The 17474-nt window shown below is 45.0% G+C and overlaps 1 protein-coding gene across 1 annotated transcript in view; it reads right to left on the minus strand.

The window, feature by feature from the left end:
* asb4 (ankyrin repeat and SOCS box containing 4) overlaps positions 1-17265 on the minus strand; it is a 36401-nt gene extending 19136 nt beyond the window's left edge. Inside the window, exons 1-2 of the mRNA XM_073054194.1 lie at positions 17189-17265; positions 14859-15489 (exon numbers count right to left, since the gene is read on the minus strand). Of these exons, the coding sequence (XP_072910295.1) occupies positions 14859-15036 (178 nt within the window). The 5' untranslated portion in view covers positions 15037-15489; positions 17189-17265. The remainder of the gene's footprint in view (positions 1-14858; positions 15490-17188) is intronic.
* Between the last annotated feature and the right edge of the window lie 209 nt (positions 17266-17474).

The following is a 17474-nucleotide window of genomic DNA, read 5'->3' on the forward strand; positions in this document are numbered from 1 at the left end:
CCTGGCTACTGAGCTCCAGCCCTTGAACTCATTACTACAGATTGAAAAGCAATCACTATGGACAATGCAGTGTGAGGTCATTTTCAAGAAGGTAAAGGAAATGGTGACATCAGACACTGTACTCACACACTATGATCCACACTGCCCAGTGATGCTTACTGTGACGCCTCACCTTATGGTATAGATATAGTCATGTTGCATGTTATGCATAAAGGAAGTAAACACCCTATAGCCTTTGCCCAGTGAAGGATGCTGGGCAACGGCAGGACTCAACACAAATGCAGCTCCACTAACAACCTCACTAAAAGATCTACTGGGCCGTTCAAAGTACACTTATTATCAAAGAATGTATAAATTATACAACCTTGAGTTTGCTTACAGGCAGCCACAAAGCAAGAAACCTGAAAGAACCCAATTAAAGAATAAAGACCAACATCCGATGTGCAGAGAAAGAGCACAAATCATGCCTACAATAGAAGTGAGCAACGACATTCGGAGCGAAAGTATCACTCGTGTGCCTTCTTCTCCAGCCCTCTCTCTCACTGAAATGAACTATGAGATCAGCAACAGGGAGTTGCCTGCCATCAAGCTGGTACTTGCAGAATGGAGCCATTGGCTGGAGGGAGGCAAACACTCCCCTTTGGTTTGGACTAATCATAAGAACCTAGCTAATATACAGGATGCCAAGAGACAGAACTGCCGGCAGGCACGCTGGGAATTGTTCTTCAATAATTTTATCATTACATTCAGGCCTGGTTCCAAGAATCAGAAACTGGATGTTCTTTCTAGACAGTATGAAATGCCAGATAAGGGCGAAGTCCCTAAGATCATTCTCCCCAATTCAAGGCTGGTGGCTCCAGAAACAACATAATGACAATGCCAGGAATGAGCCACCTGATTGTATCTTCGTCCCTGAGGTGTTCCTCATGAGGGTATTGAAATGGGGGTCACCCAAGAGATTCACATTCTCTGGAGTTTATAAAGAAGTGGCTTTGGTGTTAGGCATGGCCAAAGATAACAAAGACTATGTCTCAGCATGTGATGTGTGCTCACTGAATAAAGAACCCAGTACACCACAGCTTTTACAGCTGCTTTCTATTCCCACTTGTCCCTGGTTGCAAACTTCAATGGATTTTATCACTGGTCTTCCTCCATCCCAAGAGAAAACTATCATTATGGTTATGGTGGAGCAGCTCTCGAAGGCCTGTCACTCCATTCCTCTCCCCAAACTACCCACGCCAGTAGAGACAGCAAAATATATTCTGAATTCACAGCTTCCCATGGGACATTGTCTCCGACTGTGGCCCGCATTTCATTTCCAAATTCTGGAAGGCCTTTCGTCCTCTGATCAGAACAACTGTTAGTTTATCCTCTGGATTCCACCCACAAACAAATGGGCAAACAGAAAAAGTGTATCAGATCTTGGAGTGATTCCTAAGGCATCTGGTCTTAGGAAATCTGACTACATGGCGTGACCATCTTGCTTGGAGAAAATTCGCACACAATACCTTTTTTCATTCCTCTTTTGGGATTTCCCCTTTTGTCAGTTTGTCAGTTTGGCTACAGTCCCCCACTATTCCCGGAGCAGGAATCTGAGGTGGACGTCCCTGCAGTTGATGAATTGGTTAACAGATGCACGCAGACCTGGTCTAAGGCAAGATTGACTTTAATGGTGAGCTCTCAATGACAGCAGCAACAAACTAACTCTTGAAGGCAACCTGGTACTTCATTCTGTCCAGTCAGGTTCGACTATCTACCCAGGACCTGCACATGTGGGTGGAATCTCAGAAATTGGCTCCCAAATACGTTGGTCCTTTTAAGGTTCTCTGAAAAATTGATCAAGTGTCATCTCGCTTGCAATTACCCAGAACCTTGCATATCCATCCCACCTTTCATGTCTCTCACTCCAAACCTGTACTTTGCAGTCCCTCAGCCCCTGCTCCCAAAGCTACTCTCCCTTCTTGTTTTGTCTTTGGACAACAGGTTTACATAGACAGGCACCTACTAGACTCTCTTTGTGTTCATTGCAAGATATAATATCTCATAGACTGGGTAGACTATGGCATGGAGGAAATATGTTGGGTTCATTCTCAGGACATTCTGGATCCTCAATTAATCATGAACTTTCATAATAGGTATCCTGATCGCCCTGAGCCATCAGGGGCTGGGGTCCTGTCATGAACTCTTTGGACCAGTGAGGGGTGCTGGGTCGTGGCAGGTCTTCACGCACCTGAGCAGTACTTACTAGATTGGCTTAATGATTACCTTTATCATTAAGTTGTCACTGTGTTTTTTGTGACACTCGTTATGTGAATACAGTTTCCCTAGGCTTCCTGTTTTAAGTGATTAGTTTTTGGTTTCGACCCACGTGGGTTTCCTGGGTTTTATATTCTATTTAAGGTTATTTTGGCCAGTGCTTATCGTGAGACCTGGATTCAAGTTCTGTATGCACTACCATTCTGTGTGCTCAAATCCCCAGTAAGTGAACTCTTAGTTTGATTATTCCCTGAATAAATCTTCATTGTTAATTTCTACTATCGAGTCCTGAGTTTACTCTGCACCTAGGTACATTCGTCTGAAGATTGTTACATATGTAGTAGTTGTATGCACAGTAAATATATATAAGATGTCCGGAGAGAAAATCTTCATATTTTTTGGAATTGAAATATTTCTATGTTGAGTGTGCTTTTAGAGCTAAGCAAGGTGTCAACCAATTCATCACTACCCAATATTAATTCCTCTTTCTCTTCATACAAGGGTCCCATGTTTACTTTAGCCTCCTTTTTCTGCTTTACATGATTATCAAATCTTTTACTATCTGCTTTTATATTTGAGATAGTTTATTTTTAAAGTTGAAGAGGTTGGGTGAATTTGGGGTTGTTTTTCAGGAGCACCAAAGACTGCGGGGAGACTAGATAGAACTTGATGTATGTAAATGCCACTCCACTCTTTAAGAAGGGAGGAAGGCAAAAGAAAGGAAATTATAGGCCAGTTAGCCTAACCTCAGTGGCTGGGAAAGTGTTGGAGACCATTATTAAGAATGAGGTTTCAGGGTATTTGGAGACTAATGATGAAATAGGTCAATCAGCATGGTTTCTGTCAAGGGAAATCTTGCCTGACAAATCTGTTAGAGTTTGTTGAGGAAATAACCAGCAGAGTGGACAAAGGAGAGGCAGTGGATGTCATTTACTTGGGTGACCCTTTAGAACAGAGGTATGGAAGAATTTTTTAGCCAGAGAGTAGAGAATCTGAGGAATGCGCTGGCACAGACTGTGATGGAGGCCAAGTCCGTAGGTATATTTAAGGTGGAAGTTGTTAGTTTCTTGATCGGTCAGAGCATCAAAGGATATGGCAAGAATGCAGGTGCATGGGGTTGAATGTGATCCGGGATCAGCCATGATGGAATGGCAGAGCAGACTCGATGGGCTGAATGGCCTAATTCTGCTCCCGTGTCTCATGGTTTTATAATTATGAGACAAAGTAGATAATCCCAGGCTGGAACTGTCAAATACTCAAGCAGGGGTTCCCAACTTTGGGTCCATAGACTCCCCAGCTAATGGTAGGGGCCCATGGCACAAAAGAGGTTGGGAGCCCCTGTATTAGAGGATGTAGTGTTAAGTATAGCGGGGAAAAAGTTTTAAGGATATGTGTGAGGCAAGTTTTTTGACACAGTGTAAGGTATCTGGAATACATTGGTTGAGGAGGTGGTAGAAGTAGCCATGTGGGCAGCATTTAAAGGCATGTAGACAGACACATGAACAGGGATGGAGTAGAGGGACGGAGACCACGTACATGCAGATGTGATTGTGCTGCCTTTATGGCAGTTATTTAGTTTATAATATTTTCGCTTAGTAATTTGTTAGCATTTTTTAGTTAAAGTTAGGATTGTTTAAGTAAATTCATCTGTCTGTAATATATCGCGGCTGTGATGACGTCACATCCGGTTTCGCCGCGTCTTGTGGGAAAATACCGGTTTGGGATAAATGCAAGGGTGGGGGTCGCTCACATGTGGCGCCCAGCGCTAGTTAAGTTGTTCTCTACGCACCAAAGACACAGTGAAAGCAACGCTGTAAGTCATTAGATAATCGATATGTTGAATTAAAATGTTAACGCCGATTCTGTTAAAAGTAACGACGGTCGATAAGGTTTATGTTTTCGTTAGTTAAAGAGTCGGGATAGTTTGTGTTGAAGTGTAGTTAAAGCAGTCAATGGAGCAGGTAGATTCTGACTGTATGCTGCACTTTAATGTAATGTAGTTATTGTAGTTTTACCTTTGCAAGTATTCACGATGTAAATGTGATATTTAGAAGGAAACAAACACTGTACCAGTCTTGTATTGTTTTATCAACAGTTTTCACCATACGTTAATGTGAAGAGTGAACAGTAAATGGTTAATCTTACTGCGATCTTGTTTTCATTGACTCCGGTTTATCTCGACGTTTAACTCGGCGTTCCGTTACACCCGAGCGAGAACGTTACAGTGATTATTAAGTAGCCATCAGGGTTGTTGCAGACATAATGGGCCAAACAGCCTGTTCATGCAGTGTACTGTTACACGTTCTGTGTATTGATACAACTAAAGATTGATTCTGTGAGCTGTATAAAATATTTGCACTGTTTATTACAGTTATATGACTGATGCACCATCAATAACTCTCTGAGACGTGAGGTGAGATATTGGCTTTTATTGGCTGGAAGAAAGAACAAGCGGCAATTGACCACCACACTACATCCTGGAGACTGAGGCCGGGGCGGTGTCTCCAATCGCCTTTATACCAGGGTCCGTGGGAGGAGCCACGGTCAGTGGGAGGAGCCACAGGAGCAGTCAGCAGGGGTGGGGGGGGCATGTCCAGACAGGTATATGTAGTTCACCACATTCACCCCCCCTTTGTTTTAAAAGAGAGTCCCCATGGGGCGAAGTTTCTTACAAGTATATTTACAGGTTAAGTCTATCAGGTGGTCGAATCTGTCGCTGCGATCTACGTAGCACCAGCTGTGATTGTACAGGTACCGGTGGTGATTGCACCGGAGATGAAGGTTGTGCTGGTTCCGGCCTAACTGGAGGTGTCAGCCCACTAGGCGTCAGTGATCCCTCATGCGTGTGCGAGGCGCCTGGTATAGGAGTGTCGTGAGGAGTCTGAGTAGGGCTCGGTGTGCGCGGTGTCACCTCGGGTACAGGGTTCATAGTTACCGTGGAGTGTTCGGGGTAGTGGTCTGCTGCTCCTGCAGGCGCCAGGTCGCGGACGGAGACCGTGTCCTCCCGCCCATCATGTAAAACCACGTAGGCATACTGGGGGTTCGCATGTAGTAGGTGAACCCTCTCTACCAGCGGGGAGTATTTATTGCTCCTCGCATGTTTCCAGAGCAGCACTGGCCCTGGGGATGTCAGCCAAGCTGGTAGGGTGGTCCCAGTGGCAGACTTCCTGGGAAAAGAGAATAGGCGCTCGTGAGGGGTGGCATTGGTGGACGTACATAACAGGGAGCGGATAGAGTAGAGTACCTCGGGGAGGACCTCCTGCCATCGAGAGACCAGCAACCCTTTTGACTTAAGGGCTAAAGGTGTGGCCTTCCACACTGTGGCATTCTCCCTCTCCACCTGTCCATTTCCCCGGGGATTATAGCTCGTGGTCCTACTAGTAGCAATACCCCTAGCCAGCAGGTACTGGCGCAGCTCGTCACTCATAAAGGAGGACCCTCTATCACTGTGGATATAGCAGGGATATCGGAACAGAGTGAAGAGCTGGTGCAGGGCTTTTATGACAGACGTGGCAGTGGTGTTGGGGCAGGGGATGGCAAAGGGGAACCGCGAGTACTCGTCGATAATGTTGAGGAAGTAGACATTGTGGTCGGTGGAGGGAAGGGGGCCCTTAAAGTCAACACTCAGTCACTCAAAGGGGCGGGTGGCCTTGATAAGTTGTGCCTTGTCAGGACGGTAGAAGTGCGGTTTGCACTCAGCGCAGATCTGGCAGTCCCTGGTCATCGTCCTGATGTCCTCCAGGGAGTACGGCAGGTTCCGGGCTTTCACGAAATGGTAAAATCGGGTGACCCCCGGGTGGCAAAGATCTGCATGGAGGGCGTATAGCTGGTCGAGCTGTGCGCTGGTGCACGCTCCCTGGGATAGGGCATCAGGGGGCTCATTGAGCCTTCCAGGCTGGTACAGGATATCATAGTTGTAAGTTGTAGGTTCTATTCTCCACCGCAAAATTTTATCATTTTTGGCTTTGCCCTGCTGTTGGTTGCTGAACATGAACGCAACTGAGCGCTGGTCGGTCAGCAAGGTGAACCTTTTGCCGGCGAGATAGTGCCTCCAGTGCCTAATAGCTTCCACTATGGCCTGGGCTCCTTTCTCCACCGCGGAGTGCCGAATTTCAGGGCCTTGAAGGGTACGAGAAAGGAATGCTACTGGCCTGCCTGCCTGATTGAGGGTAGCAGCCAGTGCGAAATCGGAGGCGTCACTCTCTACTTGGAAGGGAATGGTCTCGTCCACCGCATGCATCGTTGCTTTGGCAATGTCCCCTTTAATGCGGCTGAAGGCCGTGCGGGCCTCGGCAGAGAGGGGAAATGTGGTAGACTTGACCAGGGGGCGGGCCTTGTCTGCGTAATGAGGGACCCATTGGGCGTAATAGGAAAAGAAGCCCAGGCACCGTCTGAGGGCTCTGAGGGTGGTGGGAAGAGGGAGTTCTAACAGGGGTCGCATACGGTCGGGATCAGGGCCAATGACCCCGTTCTCCATGACATACCCAAGGATAGCGAGTCGGGTGGTTCCGAACACACACTTGTCCCTGTTATAAGTAAGGTTCAGGGCTTTGGCCACTTGGAAAAATCGTTGGAGGCTGGCGTTGTGATCCGGCCAGTCGTGACCACAGATGGTGATGTTATCCAGGTAGGGAAATGTGGCCTTCAGTTGGCACTGGTCCACCATCCAGTCCATTTCCCTCTGGAAGACAGAGACACCATTTGTGACACCGAATGGGACGCGCAGGAAGTGATAGAGCCTGCCGCCCGCCTCAAAGGCGGTGTAGGGGCAGTCCTCCGGGCGGATGGGGAGTTGGTGATAAGCGGATTTCAGATCTATTGTCGAGTACACCTTGTACTGAGATATCTGGTTGACCATATCCGCGATGCGGGGTAGGGGGTACGCGTCAAGCTGTGTGAACCTATTGATGGTCTGGCTATAGTCCACGACCATCCTATTTTTCTGCCCGGTCCGAACAACAACCACCTGGGCCCTCCAAGGACTTGTGCTTGGCTCAATGATCCCCTCCCTGAGCAGCCACTGCACCTCCGACTGAATGAAGGCCCTGTCCCCCGCGCTGTACCTCCTGCTTTTAGTTGCCACAGGTTTACAGTCGGGGGTCAGGTTGGCGAACAGCGGTGGGGGAGGGATCTTGAGGGTGGAGAGGCTGCAAGTGGTGTCAGTAGCGCAGCTGTCGGCATGGTGATGGGTGGGATGTGCGGGTCGGTGTGTGTGTGTGTGTGGTCAGTAGCGGGGTATATGACGAAGTCCCACAAAACTGAGGATTCCTGACAGTGAGTGGTGGGAGGGGCCTGTCATATGCCATAGTCACACTTTCGAGGTGGCTCTGGAAGTCCAGCCCCAATAGCACAGGCGCGCACAGTTGAGGCATGACCAGTAGCGCAAAGTCCCGATATTCTGTGCCCTGCACCACCAATGTCGCTACACAACCCACCCGGATGTCTGTGGAATGCGACCCAGAAGCCAAGGTGACTCTCTGGCTAACCGGCTGTGTCACGAGTCCGCAGCGTTGCACCTTGTCCGGGTCAATAAAACTCTCAGTGCTGCCCGTGTCAAACAGGCAGCTAGTCCTGTGCCCCTCCACCAGGATGTCCATCATTGACCTTGCAAGCCGGTTTGGGGCGCTTTGGTCGAGGGTTACGGAGGCCAGAGTTGAACCGCCGTCTTGGTGCCCGGTAAGCCCGGTGGGTCGGGGGCGGGGCGAGGTGGCGCCGACAAAGATGGCCGCCCCCATGTCTCGCACGAGGTGGGCAGGCAAGATGGCAGCCCCCATGCCTCGCACGAGGCGGGCAGGCAAGATGGCGGCCCCCATGCCTCACACGCAGCGCTGCCCGACCCCGCTCGTGGTTTAGACTTCCAGACCTTGGTGAAATGGTCCTACTTCCTGCACCTGGAGCAGGTTGCTTCTCGGGCCAGGCAACGTTTTCAGGGGTGCTTTTCGAGTCCGCAGAAGTAACACTGCACGGACTTGCGACTGGCAGCAGCTGTTGTCGGTTTCGGGGAGTTCATGGACTCGCGACTGGCAGCGGCAGTGGTGAATTCGCTCGCGGGAACTGGCGGGGAATCGTGCGGCTGGACAGCGTCAGCATTGTGCAGAGCAGCCTCCAGCGTGTCGGCCGTCTCAATCGCCGAGCGTAAGGTAAGATCGGCATTTTCCAGCAGCCGCTGGCGCACGTACACTGACCTGATCCCCGTAACGAAGGCGTCTCTTACCAGAAGCTCCGAATGTTGTTCCGCCGTCAGTCCCTTGCAGTCGCAGGCCCGCATGAGTGTCTGTAGGGCTCGGAGAAACTGCCCGCTCGACTCGTCGGGTCGCTGCCACTGCGTAACTAAGTGATGTCTTGCGTAGACGGTGTTCACCAGCTGCAGGTACTGTCTTTTAAGGGCGTCCAGTACCCCTTGGTAGGTCGGCAGGTCCCTGATAAGGGAGCAAACTTTCAGGGTGACCCTCGAAAGGAGGATTCTGTGCATGATAGCGGGCTCAGTCACGGGAATCTGTTCCAAGTATGATTGGAAGCATGCAAGCCAGAGTTCAAAGGCAAGAGCTGCTTCTGAGTCTTGAGGATCCATGTCTAATTTTTCCGGATGTAAAATACTTTCCATGTTTTAAAACTTCCAGCCAATAAAATTGATGCACGATCAATAACTCTCGGAGACGTGAGGTGAGATATAGACTTTTATTGGCTGGAAGAAAGAACAAGCAGCAATTGAACACCACACTGCGTCCTGGAGACTGAGGCCAGGGTGGAGTCTCCAATCGCATTCATACCGGGGTCTGTGGGAGGAGCCACAGGAGCAGTCAGCAGGGGGGACGTGTCCAGACAGGTATATGTAGTTCACCACAATGACTCATGTAGCCACTCCCTTGCACACCTTCCAAATATTCCCCACACTGAGAAAAATGCACCTGAAGAAACATGCAACCATTGAGCAACCATTTCATCAGCCTCGAATGACAAAAAAAAATTGGTAGAAATTAAGGTCTTCAAGTTTTGATGTTATTTACTCAAGAATGTTCACAACATTTAGGAAGGAAACAGATGAGGTTCCAACAATTTTTCCCAAGAACTTCCAACCTGGAGATTGTACCACAGGGCTGGGGAATGTCAATCTCACACGTCTGTTCATAGCTGCAGCAATATTTCACAATCCCACATCTCTTCCAAAATTTTATCAATGACAGCCGGGGAACTTTATTACAGTTCCCTCAGACTGGAGTAGGATTATATTAATTCTTTTTAGAAAGACAGAAAAAGCCAAGCTAACAAATGTATAACAGGAGTTCATTTTCAGGGATGTAGGCTGGACATCTAGGTATCACTTCCAACACATACATTCCAACGGGATCTAAAGGTCACTGGTGAATCCAGATCTTTGCCTTTTTCTCAGCCACTATGATATCCCACTGAATGATTGTGGGGAATTCTGTGCCTATTCCTTTGCAGAACAAAACTGTACAAAAGGACACAAATAAACCAGAATAAATGGCTAATCTTGTAAATTGTAATATTAAGATTTTTTTTAACTGCATGCACCATTTTTAGATCCAGGAAACATCACAGGAATAAATTTAGGACCTTGCTGATTCAGGGTGCTGGTAAAATTTGTTTCTAAGCGGCCCTTTGTCTCACTCTTTTATCTTGAAAACAACACTAACTACAGCATATAACTACGTAGGTTCTGAATATTTTCCAATATTTTTACTCTCCATCTCTCTAAGTGCCATCAAAATCCTTAGGTTTACTATCACTGACAGCTTGTAAGGTGTCATCCCTGTTTATATATTATACTCAGCATAAATCAATCCAAGATATTATAAGAAAGCCATTTAGTGAACCACAGAGGAAAAATGAGGCAGAACAATGCTGATATGCATTATATTTTGCTTCAAATAACCCAGGAGCAGAAGATTGTCTCTAAGTGAAGTTTTAGACTGGTCTTAGTATATTTAACCTTAAGATTTTTGTAATAAATTTCAAAGCTTTGAACTTCTACTTATTTTGATATTGCCCTTTCAGTGTTGTTAGCCCTGTTTGTGGCTGCAGGGCTTCAGTGGGAACAGCGTGGCACTCATTTAACTACGAACCCCCTTGCTCCATATCCACTTTCCAATTTATTGAGCCAAATTCACTGTACTGACTTTAGCCGGTTTTGCTTCTATTTCATTCAATCTTCTGTACAACTGCACAAAGAAGTTGAATGAACCTGATTTGATGTAATCATCTGCACCTTCGCAACCACATGTCTCTTCATTCTGTTACATTCACTGAAATAGGCAGTCAAAATGCAGTGTATATGGATTTCAGTAAGGCATTTGATAAGGTCCCGTGTGCAAGGCTCCTTCAGAAAGTAAGGAGGGGTGGGATCCAAGGAGATCTTGCTTTGTGGACCCAGAATTGACTTGCCCACAGAAGGCAAAGAGTTTGTTTCTGTCATGTGCTAAAAACTAATTTGTGCCTTTGTATCGATTGGATTACTGCAGCGTACTTTTTTACTGGCCTTCCAAAGCAATCTATTGACTAATTCCAACTCATTCAGAACGGCGCTTAGATTTTTAACTAAAGCCAGGATGAGGTGCATATGACCTCCATCATAACTACTCTGCATTCCCTTCCTGGATCTTTTAGAATTGATTTTAAAGTTTTCTTACTTGTTTTTAAAGCTCTCCCATGGTCTGGGACCAGAGTAAGGCATTTGACAAGGATCCCCATGTAAGGCTCCTTCAGAAAATAGGAGGCATGGGATCCAAAGAAACCTTGCTTTGTGCATCCAGAACTGGCTTGTCCACAGAAGGCAAAGAGTGGTTGTAGATGGTTTGTATTCTGCATGGAGGTCGGTGACCTGTGGTGTTGCACAGGGATCTGTTCTGGTACCGTTCCTCGTTGTGAGTTTTATAAATGACCTAGATGAAGATGTAGAAGGGTGGGTTAGTAAGCTTGCTGATGACAGAAAGGGTGGGGGTGTTGTGGATAGTCTGGAGGGTTGTCAGAGGTTACAGCGAGACATCGATAGGCTGCAGAACTGGGCTGAGCAGTGGCAGATGGGCTTCAACCCAGATAAGTGTGAGGTGGTTCATTTTGATAGGTCAAATATGATGACAGAATATAGAATTAATGGTAAGATTCTTGGCAGTGGCTTTCTCAAACTATGTTATGTCTAAATTTAGAAAAAATTAGAAGTGGTGTATTTGATACTTCTATTAAATTTGAAAAGATATGGAGACCATTTATTCAATATTTTCATATGATGTAATATGGCCCTGTGCCAAGCTTATTGGTTTTTTCAGCTTTAATCGTATGTATGTTGAGAGGATCGGAGTTGACGACATTGATGTTTATGTATGCTTGTGAGATACTATAAACAGCCCTTTTTTTTTCCCTCTTTTTTTTTTAGTTTTTTTTTCTTTTTGTGATTCTTTTTTTTCCTTAGATATTAGATTAGTAGGTTAGTTAACTTTTCATATATTTTTTTTTCTTTTTTTTATATTATATATTATGAAATATCTAGATTTACCTTGTTCATATATATACTATATGGTTTATGTTTTGGGAAAACTTATTTATACTGTAATCATTGCTTATGTATTCCTTCATGTGTAATGGGAATTTGTATGTTTGTAATCCCTTTATTAATATTTTAATTGTATTTTGTTCATAATATTTTTAATACTAATAAAAAGATTGAAAAAGATTCTTGGCAGTGTGGAGGATCCAAAAGATCTTGGGGTCCCAGTCCATAGGACACTCAAAGTTGCCACACAGGTTGACAGTGTTGTTAAGAAGGCATTTGGTGTATTGGCCTTCATCAACCGTGGGACTGAGGTCAAGAGCTGAGAGGTAATGTTACATATATAAAAGACCTTGGTCAGACCCCAATTGGAGTACTGTGCTCAGTTCTGGTTGTCTCACTACAGGAAGGATGTGGAAGCCATAGAAAGGGTGCAGAGGAGATTTACAAGGATGTTGCCTGGATTGGGGAGCATGCCTTCTGAGAATAGGTTGAGTGAACTCGGCCTTTTTTCCTTGGAGTGACGAAGGATGAGGGGTGACCTGATAGAACTGTATAAGATGATGAGGAGCATTAATCATGAGGACAGCCAGAGGCTTTTTCCCAAGGCTGAATGGCTAGCACGGGGGGGTGGGGGCATAGTTTTAAGGTGCTTGGAAAAAGGTACTGAAGGATATCAGGGGTAAATTTTTCGCACAGAGAGTGGTGGGTCCGTGGAATGCACTGCCAGCGGTGGTGGTGGAAGCGGGTACAATAGGCTCTTTTAAGAGACTCCTGGGTAGATACATGGAGCTTAGAAAAATAATGGGCTATGCGCGAGGGAAATTCCAGGCAGTTTCTAAAGTAGGTTACATATTTGGCACAACATTGTGGGCCGAAGGGCCTGTAGTGTGCTGTAGATTTCAATATCCTTTGTTTAAAATTTTTTCAGGATATCACCTACAATGTTAAAGTTAGAAAAAGTGCCTCTTGTACATAATGTGAAGCCTCTGTATCCATATCATAGCAAGGCATCACGAGGGACTCTGCTGCAGTGAACTGGATCATGATTAGGTAAGCTTCTGTAGGAATGTCTGAAAGGGGTCTTGAACATGATAGATTGCAGTCCATGTCTTCACAGATATAACTACTGAATACCTCCACGTTGAGAGCTGGAGTTTGCAGCACACTGTTTAGAGATTCACATGATTCCTATCAATGATCCTGCTCAGACATTTCCATGTGAATACTCTATCACCAGTCAGCTGAAGTAACACCTACCACAATATTGCCAACAACAGAAAAATTAATAGATACACAGTCAGTCCCTTTAAGCCCATAATGTGTAGATATTCAACAAAGCTGGTCCTTTGAGAATGATAGATTGCAGTGTTGCTGTGGCAAATGTAGCACTGATACTTTTCTACATACCTGCCCCTACACCTCCTCCCTCACTACCATTCAGGGCCCCAAAGAGTCTTTCCAGGTGAGGTGCTTCACCTGTGAACCTTTTGGGTCATCTTCTGTACCTGGTGCTCCCGGTGGTGCCTCATTTTTATTGGTGAGACCTGACACAGATTGGGAGATCACTTTACCAAGCATCTACACTCCAGTCGCCAGAAAAAAATGGGATCTCTTGTTGGCCACCCATTTCAATTCTACTTCCCCTTCCTATGCTGACATGTCAGTCCATGGCCTCCTTTACTGTTGCAATAAGGGTACACTCTGGGTTGGAGGAGCAACACCTTATATTCTGTCTGGGTAGCCTCCAAACTGACGGCATGAACATCAATTTCTCGAACTTACAGTAATTGGCCACTCCCCTTCACCATCCCTGTTTCCCTATCTCACCCGATCTCCTTACCTGCCCATCACCTCCTTCTGCTGCTCCTCCTGCTTCCCTTTCTTCCATGGTCTTCCACCTTCTCCTATCAGATTCTCCCTTCCCCAGCCCTTTTATCTCTTTCATGAGAGACAAACGTTAGCATGGTTCCATTATGGGCAAATACAATTAGAGTAGATGGGTAAAATGTTGGCATGGACATGGTAGGGCCTGATGGCCTGTTCTCTGTGTTGTGCAACTCTCTAACTCTATATTGAAACATCAGTAAATCTGGGATTCCACATCTGCGCTGCCAGGCATGGAAGGCCGTGGTAGGCCGAGGGAGGGATTGAGCTGCACCTGTCACTTCTCTCTGGCATTGGGTTTCTCAAGAAGGCCAAGGGTGAGCTGATCTAGCTGAGAGTGTCCAGTGTTAGTCTGGGTAATCACCATGCAAGTCCTAGACCAGACACACATACTATCAAAGAATGTGGCTGCTTTAGAATTTGATTTAAGAGTTGCCCTGGTTAATAAACAGGTATAACTTCACATCTCAATCCACACATTTTTAAGGTATTCCACAATCCAGTGACCTCTCCATCTTTGATTTTTCATGAAGTTTTCTATAAAAGCTGTGCATGTTAATTCTGAATTTTAAATAAAGGACTGGCATTGAAATTGCATCTTTCACATCTTTAGGATATCATAATTTGATTTGCATTCATGGTACTACTTTCCAGTGTGACCTATTTGTCTTATGACGTGAAGCAGTGTAGGAGGTACCAAACTTTGCTTGAAACACTTTATAGAAATGCATTTTGTGCATAAGAAGTATTGGCAAATTACATAGTTGTTTAGTTTATTCAAACCTTCCATTATTCACTTCGATGTTTGATATTTCAATAGTCTTATGAACATGAATGCCGATTTCAGATTGAACCTGCAGAAGATTTGGTGAGTCATCAAAACAGCTATCAATATGATAGTTTTATTGCAAACAATAACAAGGTGACAGAGAACATAACCATTCACTAAAACAATTAAGCCTTCCATAGTACTCCCTAGATAAATAAATAATTATTTGCCAGTATTTGAACAAGTTTAATAATATTACTTAAGCAATGACAAATAATAATTGCTCAAAATCTATTTTAAATGAAACAGCAAGGTTTTAATTCTACACTCACATTAGAGTTTGATAACTTGAAAATAGCCATGCAGCTTGATAGATCATAGTTTATCCAATTTATTAGCCTTTCCATTTCACACAGACTAATGACTTATGAACTGTACCTTGTTTGTAAGATGCCAGAACCATGTCTTCATCTTCCACTTCAAAAACAGTATCGACATCTATCTTCTTCTGCCTCAAGAGCGCCCTCAAATTTTGATAATCATTACTCAATAAGGCCTGAAAAAATGTTGCTTTGAGTGTTTTGGCATCGTTGGCACAAGAACATTCTTGTTCCATTTTCAAAGCAATGCAGGTCTAGCTGCTTATGGTAATGCTCAAGAAATTGGGCTTGCAATACACTAGCAACACAAACACTTCGGCATTTCTGCACAACAAGTGTAATTTTACAAGTCAATCATGTGGACACTTCTATTTATAGTCTGACTTTTATAAATGTTATCATTGATTCACAGGCCTTTTCATATTTTCTAACCTTGTCCTCATCTGATCTTAATGCACAAACTCACAAATAGAGACATACGTATAGTTAAATTCAATGGGGATCATTGGTTGTAATCAGGGTTTCCATTTCTAAAATGAGCGGTTCTTGCGGATGGCTTCAGGACAGTTGATGATAGGTCATCAAACTGAAACAGCTGCTGCCTATTTCCAGCGTTTTCTCCCTTGGTTTCAGGTTTCCAGTATCTACATATTCTTCTCTTCAACAGCCTCAGCATTCCTTGAACTTTGCTGCTACGAACAGACAAGGCAAGAGTTCAGGGCCATCAAGAGTTGTAAGATACATAGTTGATTCTCTAATAATTACAACATAATATATATTTTAAAATCATACTCCTATGGTAATTTAATAAAAAACACAAAATGCTGGCAGAACTCAGCAGGCCAGACAGCATCTATGGGAGGAGGTAATAACCTATGGTAATTTGTTTCACTTACTTTTTAAGTTATGTAAAAATACTTCATTCACTGCACCCTTCTGTTGACAAATCCTGTTCCCTCTGAACATGTTACACAAACATAAACATTGTATTGCTACTTTGATACCATGGTGGCAGCAAAGGAATGATTCAGATTTTGTTTCATTAACTTTTTGGCTGCCTAGACTTCTGCAGGCTTGTGGCTGTCAGTGTACAATGACCAGAGATAGAATTCAGCAGGCCACTGTCTCTGCAGGCATCCTAATCTTCAATTAAATAATCAGAACAAAGGTTGAAGATTGGTTCTTTTTAAACAAGGGATGAAAGATTACCTGGGGCCAGTGAGAACACAGAGTTTTAATATTACCAGCATCTTACTGAATGTTGGTGCAAAGTCGAAGGGCTGAGTGGTCTACCCTTCTCATAATGTAGTTATTCATAATTAACCCTTAATGAGCTCCCCAGGAGAAATTTTGGCATGCCAAAGTGGATAGATTGAGAGCAGAAGTTCAAACATTTGGAAATCTGACAATGACCTGGGTTTAGCCAGTCGACCTTCAGGCTTAACAAACAGTCAATTGGAGGAACTCAGCAGGTTGACCTGCATCTGTTGGGAGAAAGAAATCATTAATGTTTAACAGGTCAGAATTCCTAATGTACGTTTTCCAACTGAAAAACTGGCAATTCCTACCCTTACCCTTTTCCTCCTAGTCCAGATGCTGAGTTCCTCCAGCGGATTGTTTGCTGCTCCAGATTCCAGCATCTTGTGTCTCGACTTCCAGCATTTACTGAGACTAATGTTAGGCAGCAATCCAACCCCAGGAGCAGATCAATAACTAAATGTGGCCATAAAGTTCAACTGGCATTACAGATTTTGCAGCAGGTAGTGAGGTTCTGAGCCCTTGGCAAACGTAACAGCTAAAGAAAGGGGAGGATTGCTTGATAGGGAGAGGGTGAATCTTTACAGCATTGCAGGTGTGGCAGGAGGAACATGAATTCACAACACTGGTACTCGACCCTGCACCCCATTCTGCCCCACATCTGAAAACCCCAAAACAAATCCCTTTCTGAGTGGGATAAGACTGCAACAGTTCCTCCCCCAGATATAGATTGGACTACTGGAATTGGGGTCATGGACCAGTCTTACCTGGGGCTGTCCCTTCCTTTCTTATCAGATTCCATAATCTGCAATCCTTTGTCAGCTCCACCAATCATTTCCCAGTTTCTGTCATTTTCTTTCTCTTCCACCTGGCTCCATACTCCCATTAACCCTTCCTCACCTGAATCCACCTATCACTTGCCAGGTCATCCCTAACTCCATCCCTTCAACTCCTTATACTAACCTCCTCCCCTTTACAATCTCAGTCCTGATGCAGGATCTCAACCCAAAATGCCGACCACCAGTTCCCCTCTACAAACACTGCCCGAACTGCTGAGTTTCTCCAACAGCTTGCTTTTTCTTTCCTCTCCAGAACACTGCGTCTGCAGTCTCTCGTACCCTTAGTTCACACCTTAACAGGATGCAAAGCCGACCAGTCAGGTGGAGTTCTGGCCAGAGAAACTTATGGCCCAGAAGGTGCAGCTCTACAGACTTCCATCCTTCCAATTCAAAGCTCTGCTCTCTTTCTCTGCCTACATAGGCTGTCCCAGCTAATATCCACGTCATCGAGTCTAAATCAGGATGTAGATCTTAGTGTATTCAATTTATGCTAAGAATTCTTCTTAAAGGCGTGGATTAGCCTTGATATTTCTGTCCAGTGGAATAACTAGTAAGCTTCAGGAGAAGATACTGCAGTC

Source organism: Hemitrygon akajei, chromosome 8, assembly GCF_048418815.1.
Source record: "Hemitrygon akajei chromosome 8, sHemAka1.3, whole genome shotgun sequence".
NCBI classification, from domain to species: Eukaryota; Metazoa; Chordata; class Chondrichthyes; order Myliobatiformes; family Dasyatidae; genus Hemitrygon; species Hemitrygon akajei.